General features: G+C 34.7%; 1 protein-coding gene across 8 annotated transcripts; it reads left to right on the top strand.

Annotated features, from left to right (window-relative positions):
• Positions 1-3,590: 3,590 nt before the first annotated feature.
• Positions 3,591-12,255, top strand: LOC149774189 (uncharacterized). 8 transcript variants are annotated; one of them, XM_089945701.1, is made up of 6 exons: positions 3,591-3,830; positions 5,282-5,517; positions 6,266-6,343; positions 6,699-6,776; positions 8,440-8,517; positions 10,119-12,255. In XM_089945701.1, the coding sequence occupies exons 2-5, from the start codon at positions 5,286-5,288 to the stop codon at positions 8,496-8,498; spliced, it is 447 nt and encodes a 148-aa protein (XP_089801827.1). In that variant the 5' UTR covers positions 3,591-3,830; positions 5,282-5,285; the 3' UTR covers positions 8,499-8,517; positions 10,119-12,255. The 8 variants fall into 8 exon arrangements, with proteins under 8 accessions (XP_089801827.1, XP_089801824.1, XP_089801823.1 ...); XM_089945698.1 differs by having other exon boundaries at positions 3,747-3,899; XM_089945694.1 differs by lacking the exon at positions 3,591-3,830 and adding an exon at positions 3,965-4,600 and having other exon boundaries at positions 10,133-12,255.
• The last annotated feature ends 356 nt before the right edge of the window (positions 12,256-12,611 follow it).

Below are 12,611 nucleotides of genomic sequence, written 5' to 3'. Positions count from 1 at the left end.
GCTGACAATTTTAACTATTAAAAAAAAAAAAAATAAAAAATAAAAAAATAAATAAAAAAAAAAAAATATATTATTATTATATTAGAGTTTGAGGCACAATGATAATTAAGATAATGGTGTGTGGCAGTTGAGCAGAAGGGGACTCCAACAAGAAAAGACCAGCAACTCACAACAACGATGACAGAAAGAAGACACAGACATCGGTCAATTGCCTCAAAAGAAGCTCTCACATTGGCTATTAGAGGGCTCTTCAGACATACCAAATTTTTGTGGCCCTAATTCAATATGATCATTTTTTGACACCGCCATCAAAATTCAAAACTTAAAAATTACAATACAAGAACTGAAAGTAACGGGTGACAAACACCTAATTGATTGGCATAATTTATGTTTTTTTTTTATATACATACACAAAAGTACACTCTGTACATAAACAAAAGAAAAGAAAACTGCTATAGGTTAACATAAACAAATCTAACAACTATCAAGATCAGGATAATTACAGTGGCTAACACGACATTGATATATTTAACGTCCATTAGTACAACTGGACTCGATTTGAACAATAGGCTTTGGCGTTTCTAACAACATGGACCTGTGACGTCGGGCTCCTCCTGGACTCATGCCTTCCCTCCTTTGCCACGGACAGACATTTTAATTAAGTAATGCGGTCATCGCATATAAACACGGGGATGTAGTGGCACCATTCCTACAAACCCGATCAAATAAATAGCCTGGTCATCAGGCATTAACAAGACGCAAAAGTACTAGTACGTAAGCGTCTATAATTCAATATTCAGTCTAACCATCCATTGTCGACTCATCCTCTTAAGAAGATGTGCTCCAAACTAGCTAAACTCAACGAAGCCTACGTGAATTTGCATAGGGTCAGACACAGTCTGATACCGAAGCCAGAAGAAATAGAGAATGTGAGAATGTTAAAAATCACTGAAGACCTGATAGAAGAGCTCTTCAGAGAAGAAATGAACAGGGAGAAAGAAGAATGGACAGAGAAGTACAGACTTCAGAGACAGCAGCAACAGCAGCAACAGCAGCAACAACAGCAGCAGCAACCTGAAGCTAACAGAGGTTTTGTCGATTGCCGTATCGACACCAAAGAGTTCTTCTTCTCTTTCCGAAGAAGCAGACCTATCGCCAGAAAGTCTATCCTCAGAGGACATCGCATTCTTAGAAACTAAAAAAGAATGCCATAGCAAACAAAAAACAGCCCTTTTCAGGGCTACCCCAATACTCAAGAAAAGAAATAACGATTAATTTGCCAATGTGTGTAGGTAGAGTAGTGTGAAAATAAACACTAACTCTTTTTTAAAAAATTGTGAGGGTATGTGTTTGTGTTAGTAAGTCTTAAGTAAGTTGGTAGGGATAGTAGATTAAAATGATGTCTTTTTTTGGTGTTTGAGGTGTATATTTGGAGTTAGATTGGATTGCTTTGAGTATGTGGATAGTAATTGAAGTGATTTATAAAAAAAATTTTAAATTAGTGATGGGTAGCATAAAAAAGTGAGTGAGTGTTTCTTTTAGGTCCGCGCGTTGTTTTTTTTTTTGGTTATGATCTAGGTAAGATCAATTTTATGTTATTAGGGGGATGTTTTCCTTCACGTCCGCGCTTTCAGTATAAATTGAAACTCGTTCGGCAGTCTAGCTACCCTTGTTGACTGATCAACACAAGAATGAATAGCAGAATTGTGAAACTGTTAGAACTCCAGATGCACCTGGAATATGCCAGGCGCATAGTAAACGAACTGTCAGCGGAGGCTATAGTAGAAGAAGCAAGAATAAAGAAGGAAGAGGAGGAGAGAAGAGAGAGGGAAGAAGAGGAAAAGAAAAGAGAAGAGAGGATGTCGTTCAATATTCCCGAGACAGAGGATTGGGGTGCTGAAGCGAATCATCCTCCCTCTGCGTTCCCCAGAAGAAAGGTGAAAGAAGACTGGGGAAGAAGATGCGTGTGTGGCGCCAGGCCAGGAAGGTGCAACCATTAGATAGGTGCATCAGGAGTTCAAAAAAACAGCCCTTTTAAGGGCTACCCAATACTCTAGAAAAGAAATAACTATCGATTTGCCAATGTGTAGGTAGAGTAGTGTGAAAATAAACACACTCTTTTTTAAGATAGTGTGAGGGTATGTGTTTGTGTGTTTGTGTTTGTAAGAGCTCTGGTATGTTTGTGTGAATAGTAGATTATAGGTTTCTTTATTGTTTCTTAGCGTATGTGGAGAGTATAGTTTGGGTTTGATTATATGAAATGAGAAAAGTGGGGATGTTTTCCTTCACGTACGCGCGTTGATGGGTCATGATCTAGGTAAGATTAATTTTATGTTTTTAGGGGATGTTTTCCATCACGTCCGCGCTTTAAGTATAAGAACCCACAGTATTCGTCGTTCAAACCATTCTACAGAGAAGATGGCTTTGAACCACCTGGATAAATTTCAATCATTGCAAGACGTCCTTGACAATTTGGGCATGATAGAACAAATGCTCGTACGACTCGTTGAAGACCACTATTCTTATAGTCCGCATAGAGTAAAAATGGAGATTAACAACTTACGAAAAGCAAAGGACATGATTAGTGGTGTGATGAAGGAAATAAAGGAGGAGAAGGAGGATGAAGAGGAAAAGATAAGAATAAGAACATGGAACGAAAAAATTGAAAAAGAAGAAGAAAATGAGAAGAGGAAGAAAGAAGAAGAGGAGGAAGAGAAGAAAGAAGAGGAGGAGAAAAAAAGAAAGAAAAGAAGAGAAAGAGTGTTGGAGATAAAATAAGAAGTTGGTGGAGGAAAAGAAGAAATTAGAAGCAGAAGAAGAAAACCCAAAGGCCCTTTTCAGGGCCCCCATATTTCTCGAAAAGAGATAGCCTTTCCATTGCCTACCCCTTTTTTAATTTTTTTTTTTTTAAAAAAAAATCCCATGTTCAATTTCCCTTGACGCTATACAGTCCCACCCTGTTTAAATTCCTTTGACGCTATACAGTCCCAATTCCCATGTTCAATTCCTCTTGAGGCTATATCGTCCCACGATTTTTCTCTATGTTAAATTCCCATTGAGGCTATATGTTCCCACGATTTTTCTCCATGTTAAATTTCCATTGAGGCTATATGTTCCCAAGGGGGTCTGTAATGCTAATTCCCATTGAGGCTATAGGATCCCCCTTCACTACTTATATATATATATATATATATATATATATATATATATATATATATATATATATATATATATATATACACCGTTACAAGATTTACAAAACCAAACACCATGAGATTGCAAAACAGTTACACCCAATAATAATTAAGGAAGTAATCATTAGTAAGTATTCAAGTCCGTTATTGTAATTGAAATACAAGAGTTATTAAGAGTACACATAAATGAGATCGCAGTCTTCTTGTGTCCAAGATGATCGGCATTTCGTTCCACGTAGATGGGCCCTGGTACGCAAAAGAACGTTATCTATGTTAGACTGGAGCCTTCCAACCAAATATAGCACAGTAAACAAATTTTGTGTTTGATTCTGGATTGAACGGGTAGCTAGCAATGGTTACAGAGTGGGGAAGGGGAGTCGTACTCAACGGATGATCCCAGAAACCATGTTTTGAACTTTTTTAAAGTTTCTGTAGAAGTGAATACAATAGTCCAGTCTAGAAAGAATTCAGGAATACCCATTGGTTTAGCGGCATCGACCGAAACAGCATTGCGAATCGAGCTGATCCTTCTCAGCTCCATATATGCAGTTTCGTACATGTTCATTACATGGTGTAATGCGAGCGTACTGTCTCGAGGCACACCTCGGTTACGTGCTGACCGTAAAGTTAATGCTGGTATTGGTGATACTTATTGTTTGAGGCGATATTTGAAGTAATGGATGCCAACGAGAAAGTCTGTGTGTGGTAATCAGGACGTACTCAGCTTTATCATCACTTATTTACAGCTTATTACATGTCATCCAAGACTTCACATCGGAGATTCACCTCCGTGCGCCTTGGATGGTAGGCTCAACTTCAGTTGGGCAGCTAGATTTGTATATTTGAGTGTCATCGGCATACCAATGTCGACCTATGACACTTGAGAGCGATTAAGTATAGATAATGAAGAGAACGGAGCTGAGGATAGTATATATAGTGTGTGTGATTTGGAATTTTAACGTAGTTTTAACAAATTATTTCAATCATATCCCTATGAAAACTGATAAATTCACACTAGTTATATTCCTAATTTTTATGACAATAAATTTGTTCATTGACAACAGAGTCGCCAAATGTAGCAGTTCTAAACTGTAAGCGGAAGTGGAATGAACCATTATTTGGATCGGGTAACAAACGTTTGCTCAATAAATATACTTCGTTAGTTTTCCACCCCATACGTCCATTGTTACAGCCTACAAGCCTGGAATTGTTGATATTGTTAAGGCCATCAACCCTCAAAAGCGTATATTTTCGTACGATGCAGTATACGTTATGTCGCTACCAAGCCTTAACAATGTTGTTGGAATATTTTCTCTGTTGCGCATGTGCGCAATTTTTAAAACTAAAACATCCGGTTGCGGAAGCTGTAGACCATTAAATTTCCCTTTGTTCCTGGTACGTAGATCGTGAGTATGGCTTCATTCCCAAACTTATGATAGATTTTGATCTTGGATTTATTGTGTTGTCTTTTAATGAAGTAATTATAACAAAAATAATTTGTATCAAATGGAAGAAGTAATTATCTTTGATAGAGATGGAAGAAGTAATTATCTTTGATAGAGATTGCCTGATAATTCATTTTCCGTGATGTTGATTTGTACAATTAAAAATAAATGCTTTGACAAATTACCCTGGAAATGTAACTGGAGAATGGTAAATGTGCAAAGCCTTATTTATAGAAACAGTTTAGCAAAGCTGAATTTTGTTGTAGCAGGTTGCTCAATATTGGTTTAGACAAGATGCAATAGCGAGAGCGTTGTGTTTAAGTCATTTGAGAGCAGGTGTGAATAAACTACTAATATTAGTACCCTTACTCGTACCTCAACCACAACAAATCAAGTTGAGGCTACGACATCGTAGCTAGTGTGAATAAAACTCCTGAAAAAGAACTGGGTTTTTTGACGTAATTATTCTTCGTTTTGATCACTTTAATAATTCCATTTTATTTGTTAGTGCCACAATTTTGGAATGGTTTGTGCTTTTTTTTATAGTGGAAACATTATTTCAGGGCGTTGCATTAAATGCAAATATTTATCGTTGAATCCATTTAATAGTAGATAAAAATGTTTGTGTCTGTTTTTATTAAGAAAAATGGTGTTCTCATGGGATCGAAAGCCAGCCAAGAGAAAATATATATCTGTTCAAAACAAGTCAATTAGGGTAAAGTATGAGAGAATTTCACCAACTTCTAGTGGAGAACAAGACCCAGTGGCCGTAGATGAAACAAGTGGATCTCTTCCAAAGGCAATATCTGCATCTGGGTCCATAGCCGTGAACTCAGAACATGTAGATAAACAATCAGAAGAGGCACTTTTTCTCTCAGGTAAAATACAGTCTGTCCCTAGTTTAAGATCCTATTGCAGAGTCCTTGCAAAAAGAACATGTTCTTATTTACAAAAATACCTTCCTATAAGATTTGATAGAATGTTTCCTGATATTTACCGTGTCTTTCTTTAATTGACATCTGAGTCATTCAGTACATAATAAATGCTTACCTGACAAATGTCTTTAATTGGCAAATACTTCCAGAAAAGCAATAAAATTAGAACAGTCAAAAGAGGCATAATTACAGAAGAATAAAATTACAGTGGTTACAGCCTGAATATACTACAAAAGCAAATTTATTTTTAGCATTTTTTCTGTCTCATACATGTATGCGCTTATTTACATTGATTTTACATGTGACTGCAATATATGTATCATATGATGTATAATCTGTTATTTTTCTTATATTAATCAACAGCAAATAAAGTGCTTACAAATCTTGCAGATGCCTTAGATGAAACAAAAGTCTCCTACCGAGAGAAGAAGAAAAAAAGACTAGAAAATTGGGTAGCTCTTACTGATGAATTGGTTGAAGTTGGCACAGCAGTGTTGTTTACACCTCACAGTCACTGCATTTGTTGTATGCAAAGTCCCGATCAGATTTTTCACTGCATGGACTGTGGCACATCAGTCGTGTACTGCAGAGAATGCCTTGACATTTGTCATAGTCTGGTGGTAGTGGAATGCTGATGTCAAAATAGTAAAAGAAACATTGCTTAATTGCATCAGATTTTGTTTTCTTGCAGATCAGGTTGAAATTCCAAATGCAATTCAAGATTCACTAGAAGATGAGGGAAACCAAACTGCCTTTGTTCCCAGTCTAGGTACTTTCTTAAGAATGATCGTTTCATTTTTACTTTCCCATTGCATTTTATTTTCTACTGGCCATTCATCTATAATTCGTTAGCTGGGTAGCTTTCAGCCAAACTGAGATTAGTAGGCATGTTTCTGTGCATATGTAGATGATGAGTTTATCATTGCATTGGAATGACTCTGCCTATTTCTTTTGATCTTGCAATACACTTTCGCTGCCTTTTTTTAAATAAAAAATCTTGTTACTCATGTAGTATGCTTAATAGCAGTTCTTTTAACAAGTTATTTCCTTGCACATTTTCTTTTTTTAAAAAGCAGTATCACTTAATAACATCAGAAAACTTAATGAAATTTGTTTTACTTCAGATCATAATGGTGTTCCAAATGTAATGCAAGAGTCACTGGAAGATAAGGGAAAGCAAAAGGCCTTTGTTCCCAATCCAGGTACTTTCCTGACAAAAGTCTCATTTCATTTTTATGCTCCCATTGCATTGTATCATGGTATCTGCTACTGGCAAATCATCCATCACTTGTTTGCCGGGTAGCTCTTGGCCAAATTAAAATTAATATGCATGTTTATATGCATATGTAGATGACTTAATGAGTTTATCGTTGTATTTTAATGACTCTTTCTTTTGGACTAACATGCACTACATTTTAGCTGCATTCTTTTTATAAACAGCCCAGTTGTTTAATAATTGTTATTTCAATAGGTTCTTTATTGGCACAAACATTTTTTTGAAGTCTCAGTCATCTGACATTCTTGAGATTGCTTCTTTAATAATTACAGTAATGATTTCAATTCAGAATTATTGATAAATATATGTATGTCCCTGATGCAGTATGTATATTCATTTTTTAAGATAATCATTTAACCACATTATCACAATAGGGCTTGATATTCATGCTCCAAATTTGTTGTTATACCCAGCACAAAAATTTGGTGTCATAGAATTTAAAACAACATTATAACAGGTTTCTCTTAAGCCAGAAACAACATCAGATATGTGTGTATGGGTGATTTAGATTTGTAATGTTGCTTTAATAATCTGAGTCATATCTCTATGATGTCTGCAGTGTGACAGTTTTTGTGATCCAGCACTGGGGCATCATGATGCAGACATGTGGCATCATTTCCCACTAAGTCACTTTATCTCAACACCAGGCCAACCAGTCCTAACACTGCCTTCTTAGTGCTCCCCACCAAGCAAGGCAGCTGCTAGTACCATTTTTATAAGTCTTTGGTAGGACTCAGCTGGTGTTCAAACCCATGACATCCTTCATCCAAGACAGACGCTCTAACCAACTGGGCCACTGGAGCAGTCCAACAACAAGTGAAGTGATAAACAAAGTATCAATAACAAAGTTAAAATCCAGTGTAATGGGATCCATATGTATATTAATGAATGGCCAGCATTATCATGAGGTCATTTTATTTTATTCTATCAAAGAGGGTAAAATGTCTGTTTTGATCACCGTTTGGAATGGAAATAACTTTTGGGCAAGCAAGAAAACATTCTTTATCTGTTTTTCACTTTTCAGTGTGAGATGGAGAAATAGAACCATCACTGTGTCTGCCCAAAAACAATTTCATTTCCAGAGCAAAACTCTTAAACCATTCTAGGTACAGTATTTCAGACAGACTTGGTACACTTATCAACCAAGCTGTGTAAACTTCCTATTGATACTGCATTCATTATATTTTGTTACCATGGAAAATAAAGTGTAACATAAGTAGTATATAACTTGTGAGTATGAAAATTGAGTGATGATACAGCGTGCTTTCAGTTGGATTCTTAAAATAAATTGGGAAAGTGCAATATGTCATCTTTAGGTTACTCTTTATTGCTATTATGCCACCTTATGCAGGTGAAATCAAGTGTTAATACAGGGCCCCTATATTGTCTTCACTATTGTAAATTTTGAATACATTTGCACCATTGTTTGTGAAAATAACAAAATGTTTTCTTTATTCTTACACTAGAGAAATCAAATCATGATTTTCTCTAAGTTTCAACAATTTTTATAGCAAAAATAACACAGTTCATTGTTTTACAGTCTGATAATTGTTTTGTACTTGTTTCACAGTTTTAAAATTTATTTACAGTTGAAGCTGAGCTTTTGGTGGACCTCACTGATTCAGAGGATACAAATTCAGTGTTATAGGTTATGGAACCCTCAACATGTAAGAATTGCATTAGGAGTGTATATTAACCTCTTGTAATAAGTTTACATAATTTTTAGCTGTTTAGGTCATATATAACTGATAAATGCTTATGCAATAACCTGTTATCTGCCCAGCCATTAGTGCAAATTTGTTATTGCTTCTTCTCCTAACAAGCTGGAAGGGTTGCTGAAACTGTACACTTATTTGTCGCAAGGTCTAGTTTGCCCTTCAGACATACATCTAATATGGCTGCCATGGTGACAACCTTGAGAATCTTCTTGATATGCTTTCTCTACAGCATGAACAGTTTTCTGGAAAATGCATTCTTCTCCAACCAGTTTATTAATTTATTTTAATCATTTTGATCTTATTGAAAATATTATCAGTGCTGGACAAAGAATTTATTACAGTGTTAAAAGTGGACCTCAAAAACCTTGAAAAACCTAAATTTTCATTTGACCTTAGAAACCTAACAAAATCACAAACAAACCAGAGGAAACCCAAATAGATAATATAAACCTAAAATGTTTTTTTTAAACCTGAAAAATACTTTTAAAATTCTGAAGAAAAATTAATAATAACCTAAAATTTTAAAATTCAATTTCACTTCTAACCCTGTTATTATTATATTTGTTAAGTTACCAAAAATTGGATTCAGCTTGTGGAAGTTATGATTGTCATGTGTTATATAGTAATGTTGCTATGAAACTACACCTACTCATTCAAAAAATACCCATTGGTCTTAAAGTTCTAAATTGTACTCCTCTGACATCCAGTACAGCTGCCATGGTGGCCATCTTGAAAATCTTTTCACCTTCCCAGCTACTGTTATTTGTGATATTAAAGGCAGTTAAGACATATTCCTTGCATCCAGTAACCCATCAGATATTTGGAAAATGAATTGCCCTCTTGTTATTACATATTTTTTTAATTTAACCCTGAGATCTTCTTAATATTTCCAGTGACTGACAAATTATTTTTTATTATAAATGACAGTTTCTTGAAAATTGAATTATAATTTTGCAAGCTATTAAAATTTGCATATGTTGTATGTTAATATTGTGTGCATTTCTTGTAATCAGTGAAATATGTTGCAAAATTTGTGAAGTGCAAAGTATAATGAATAACAGTGAGAAATCAAAGAACAAATTAGCCTTGAACATGTTGTAAAGAAGTTTTTACAAAATTATTCTCATTTGTAAACAATAACTGATTTGAAATAGAATTGTTAGCTGCATTAAGCTTACTTACTTTGTTCAGAATTAGTGCTGTATGTATTAAATCTTAATTTCCAGTATGTATGTATGTATGTATGCATGCATGCATGTATGTATGTACGTACATACGTATGCATGCATGCATGCATGCATGTATGTATGTATGTATGTATGTATGTATGCATTTTGTATTAGGGTATAGTATCATGTCCAAACAATAATGCCTTTATGGTGCCAATTAAATTAAAGTTTTAAAAAAATGTATCAGTCTGTCTTATGAAAAAGTATAGGATTTAACTGTTCTTGAAATTAAATCATAGTGCCACACTCATGTTTATTGTGTCCACTGATTAACAGGAATACAATAAGAAAATAAATAATATCTAAATAATTTAATTTCAGCTGATTGGTTTCAGGTGGAGAAGATACTGAAAACAAAAAAAAAAGGAAAAGGCAAACAATATCTCATTAAGTGGAATGGATATGAGAAGCCAACCTGAGAACCAGAACACAATATTAGAAAACCCAAAAAATTACAAGAAAAGGATTAACATCAATACATGTACTATACCACTTTCCTTCAGTGTGAATATCATTTCTTATCATCAAACCAGTTATCATATTTACCATAAATATTCAGACAGCTTTATTATCTACCTATTCATGTGTTATATAGGTACAAATTAATACTACTTCAAGCCAATTTTAGCTATAATTTTGGATTGATAGGACTTTGTAAAGATAGGGCTTTATATTTTTTAAAAACACAAGATAATTTATTACATTTGTATTTTTATCACCCGAGAGCTGGATTTAGTTGGTACTTATTTGTTCAAGTTTTGACATTGTTTCTCAATGAAACGATTGCAGTCTGATTTTTTCTTCTATTTATTTCTAGTACATATGTATATATTTTGGCAATGTAATACTCAAATGATAAGAGTATATGCTTAGATCCTAAATAATTGTTATGTCCATAGTGTCTTTTTGATAACTGAAATTGAATGACTTCATATTTTTCCTACATAGCAGAACAGAAACACACTTGCAGATGTCAACACGCTGCTCCATCACCGCTGAAATTTAATGTACTTCATGTACAATTGGCACATAAATCCAGTCCATAATCACGAAATTTCGTAGGAATGACAAAAATACCAGAATCTATTGATTACAGATCAAATGGGAAAGTTGTTGTAATGCACAATATGACTACAAATTTCAATTTTAAGTAGATCAAAATGCCATTTTCTTTCAGAAGGTATGTGTAGCGCATGACATTTCAAATTTATCTGGGTGGATTTAAGTGGGCATTAATAATGTTGTGTACTGATGAATATTTGCTTGTGTATTTAGTTTTTTTAAATACGGCATACATTCAGTTACTTTGTTTCATGTAGTGTATTTTTGTTTATGTAATTACGCCTTAGGTAGAATAAGAAAATTAGCATATAATAAAAAGGTTACTTCATTTGTATAGGAAAATATGAACTCGTTTTGTCGGATGGATATACTGCACTCTCAAGTGAAGTAACCTATAAATGTTATTTGCTAGCTAAATCAGAAATGTTGTTGTTGTGATTTGGATTTTTAACGTAGCTTTAACAATTTTTCAGTCATATCGCTATGATGTCTGCAATGTGGCCGTTTATAGTGATGTCTAGCACTGGGGTATCATGCTGCAGACATGTAGCATGATGTCCCACCCAGTCACATTATCTTGACACTGGGCCGACCAGTCCTAACACTAACCTCTTAATGCTGAGCGCCAAGCGAGGCAGCTGTTAGTACCGTTTTTGTAAGTCTTTGGTATGACTCGGCCGGGGATCGAACCCACGACCTCCCGCATCCGAAGCGGACGCTCTAACCAATAGGCCACCGGAGCGGTAAATCAGAAATGTATCTTGCCTGTAATATTGTGTATTCAGAATATGAACTACACGAATTGGACATTGAAAGTAGCCTAATTTCTGCTAGTTGACAATATTACAGCTATCAAAATGCAGCCAGTACTGACATACGGTCATTTAAAAGCCTTTTTAGAAAGCCTACCAGTATATTGTGAGGCAGAATAGTGTCAGTTGCAACAGAAGTTGTTGAATATGTGTCAATATCTTGGAGGACTCTATAAAAAGATTCACCAAGTAAAGTTGAGAAAACTGTTATTTATATCCATCTTGGCACAGAATCTAAATGTCACTTTTGTGAGGGAGAGGGATGATTGGATTTTTTTAAAAAAATGATAAGTTTGGGAAAAAAGATGTTGCTTTCCAGCAATAAATTTCTTATTCAGGAAAAATGTTGCTTAGAAAATGCATTTTGATTTTGAATCGTGGACACACTTTGCATGTTACTTTTTCTTTTTTCTTAGAAGTCACTTTGCATATTAAACTTTAACTGATGTTTAAGCAATAATCAGTTTAATCTTTGCTAGATGCTTCAGTATTATAGTTCGTTGCTGAAAAAACAAATTTATTTTGCATTTGTATTGAATTTTTCACAAGTGAATGAACATATTGAATAAAATGATGAAACTGGATTAAGCTTTGTTTTTACAATGTTATTGTTTTTCATGCCTTATTGTCTTGCCTGCTTTAAAGAGAGTACAACTTAACATAGATAAGGCAGACTTTTTCTGAATGCTCATGATTCTCATACATTTGGGTTGACAACTCTCATACTGTGGAATCAGGTAAGATCTTTAATAGCCATTCACCTCTACTCTTCCTCTGACTCTGTCAGTGTTAAGGCAATTTGAACATCTTGATTAAATAGGAAATTTTAGACTTATTGATGTTAATATCTGAAAGTGCAACCTTGTTGAAGGATTTGGATCTTCAACTGTGTGTGATATCAAAATTATCCTTTTGGCAACTGTCAGTGAGAGACTGAAAA

This window comes from Sinohyriopsis cumingii, unplaced genomic scaffold (assembly GCF_028554795.1).
Source record: "Sinohyriopsis cumingii isolate HCF-2022 unplaced genomic scaffold, ASM2855479v2 utg000400l, whole genome shotgun sequence".
NCBI lineage: Eukaryota > Metazoa > Mollusca > Bivalvia > Unionida > Unionidae > Sinohyriopsis > Sinohyriopsis cumingii.
The sequence above is the reverse complement of the archived record's forward strand: the minus strand, read 5'-3'. Positions and strand labels throughout refer to the sequence as shown.

What these genes read in the sequence shown, in the direction of transcription:
- LOC149774189 (XM_089945694.1), top strand. Translation starts at nt 4,467, where the DNA reads ATGTCGCTACCAAGCCTTAACAATGTTGTTGGAATATTTTCTCTGTTG. An exon ending in TTGTTCCTGGTACGTAGATC is followed by an intron (nt 4,601 to 5,281) that starts GTGAGTATGGCT and finishes GTTTTTATTAAG; the next exon opens with AAAAATGGTGTTCTCATGGG. An exon ending in TGCCTTTGTTCCCAGTCTAG is followed by an intron (nt 6,344 to 6,698) that starts GTACTTTCTTAA and finishes GTTTTACTTCAG; the next exon opens with ATCATAATGGTGTTCCAAAT.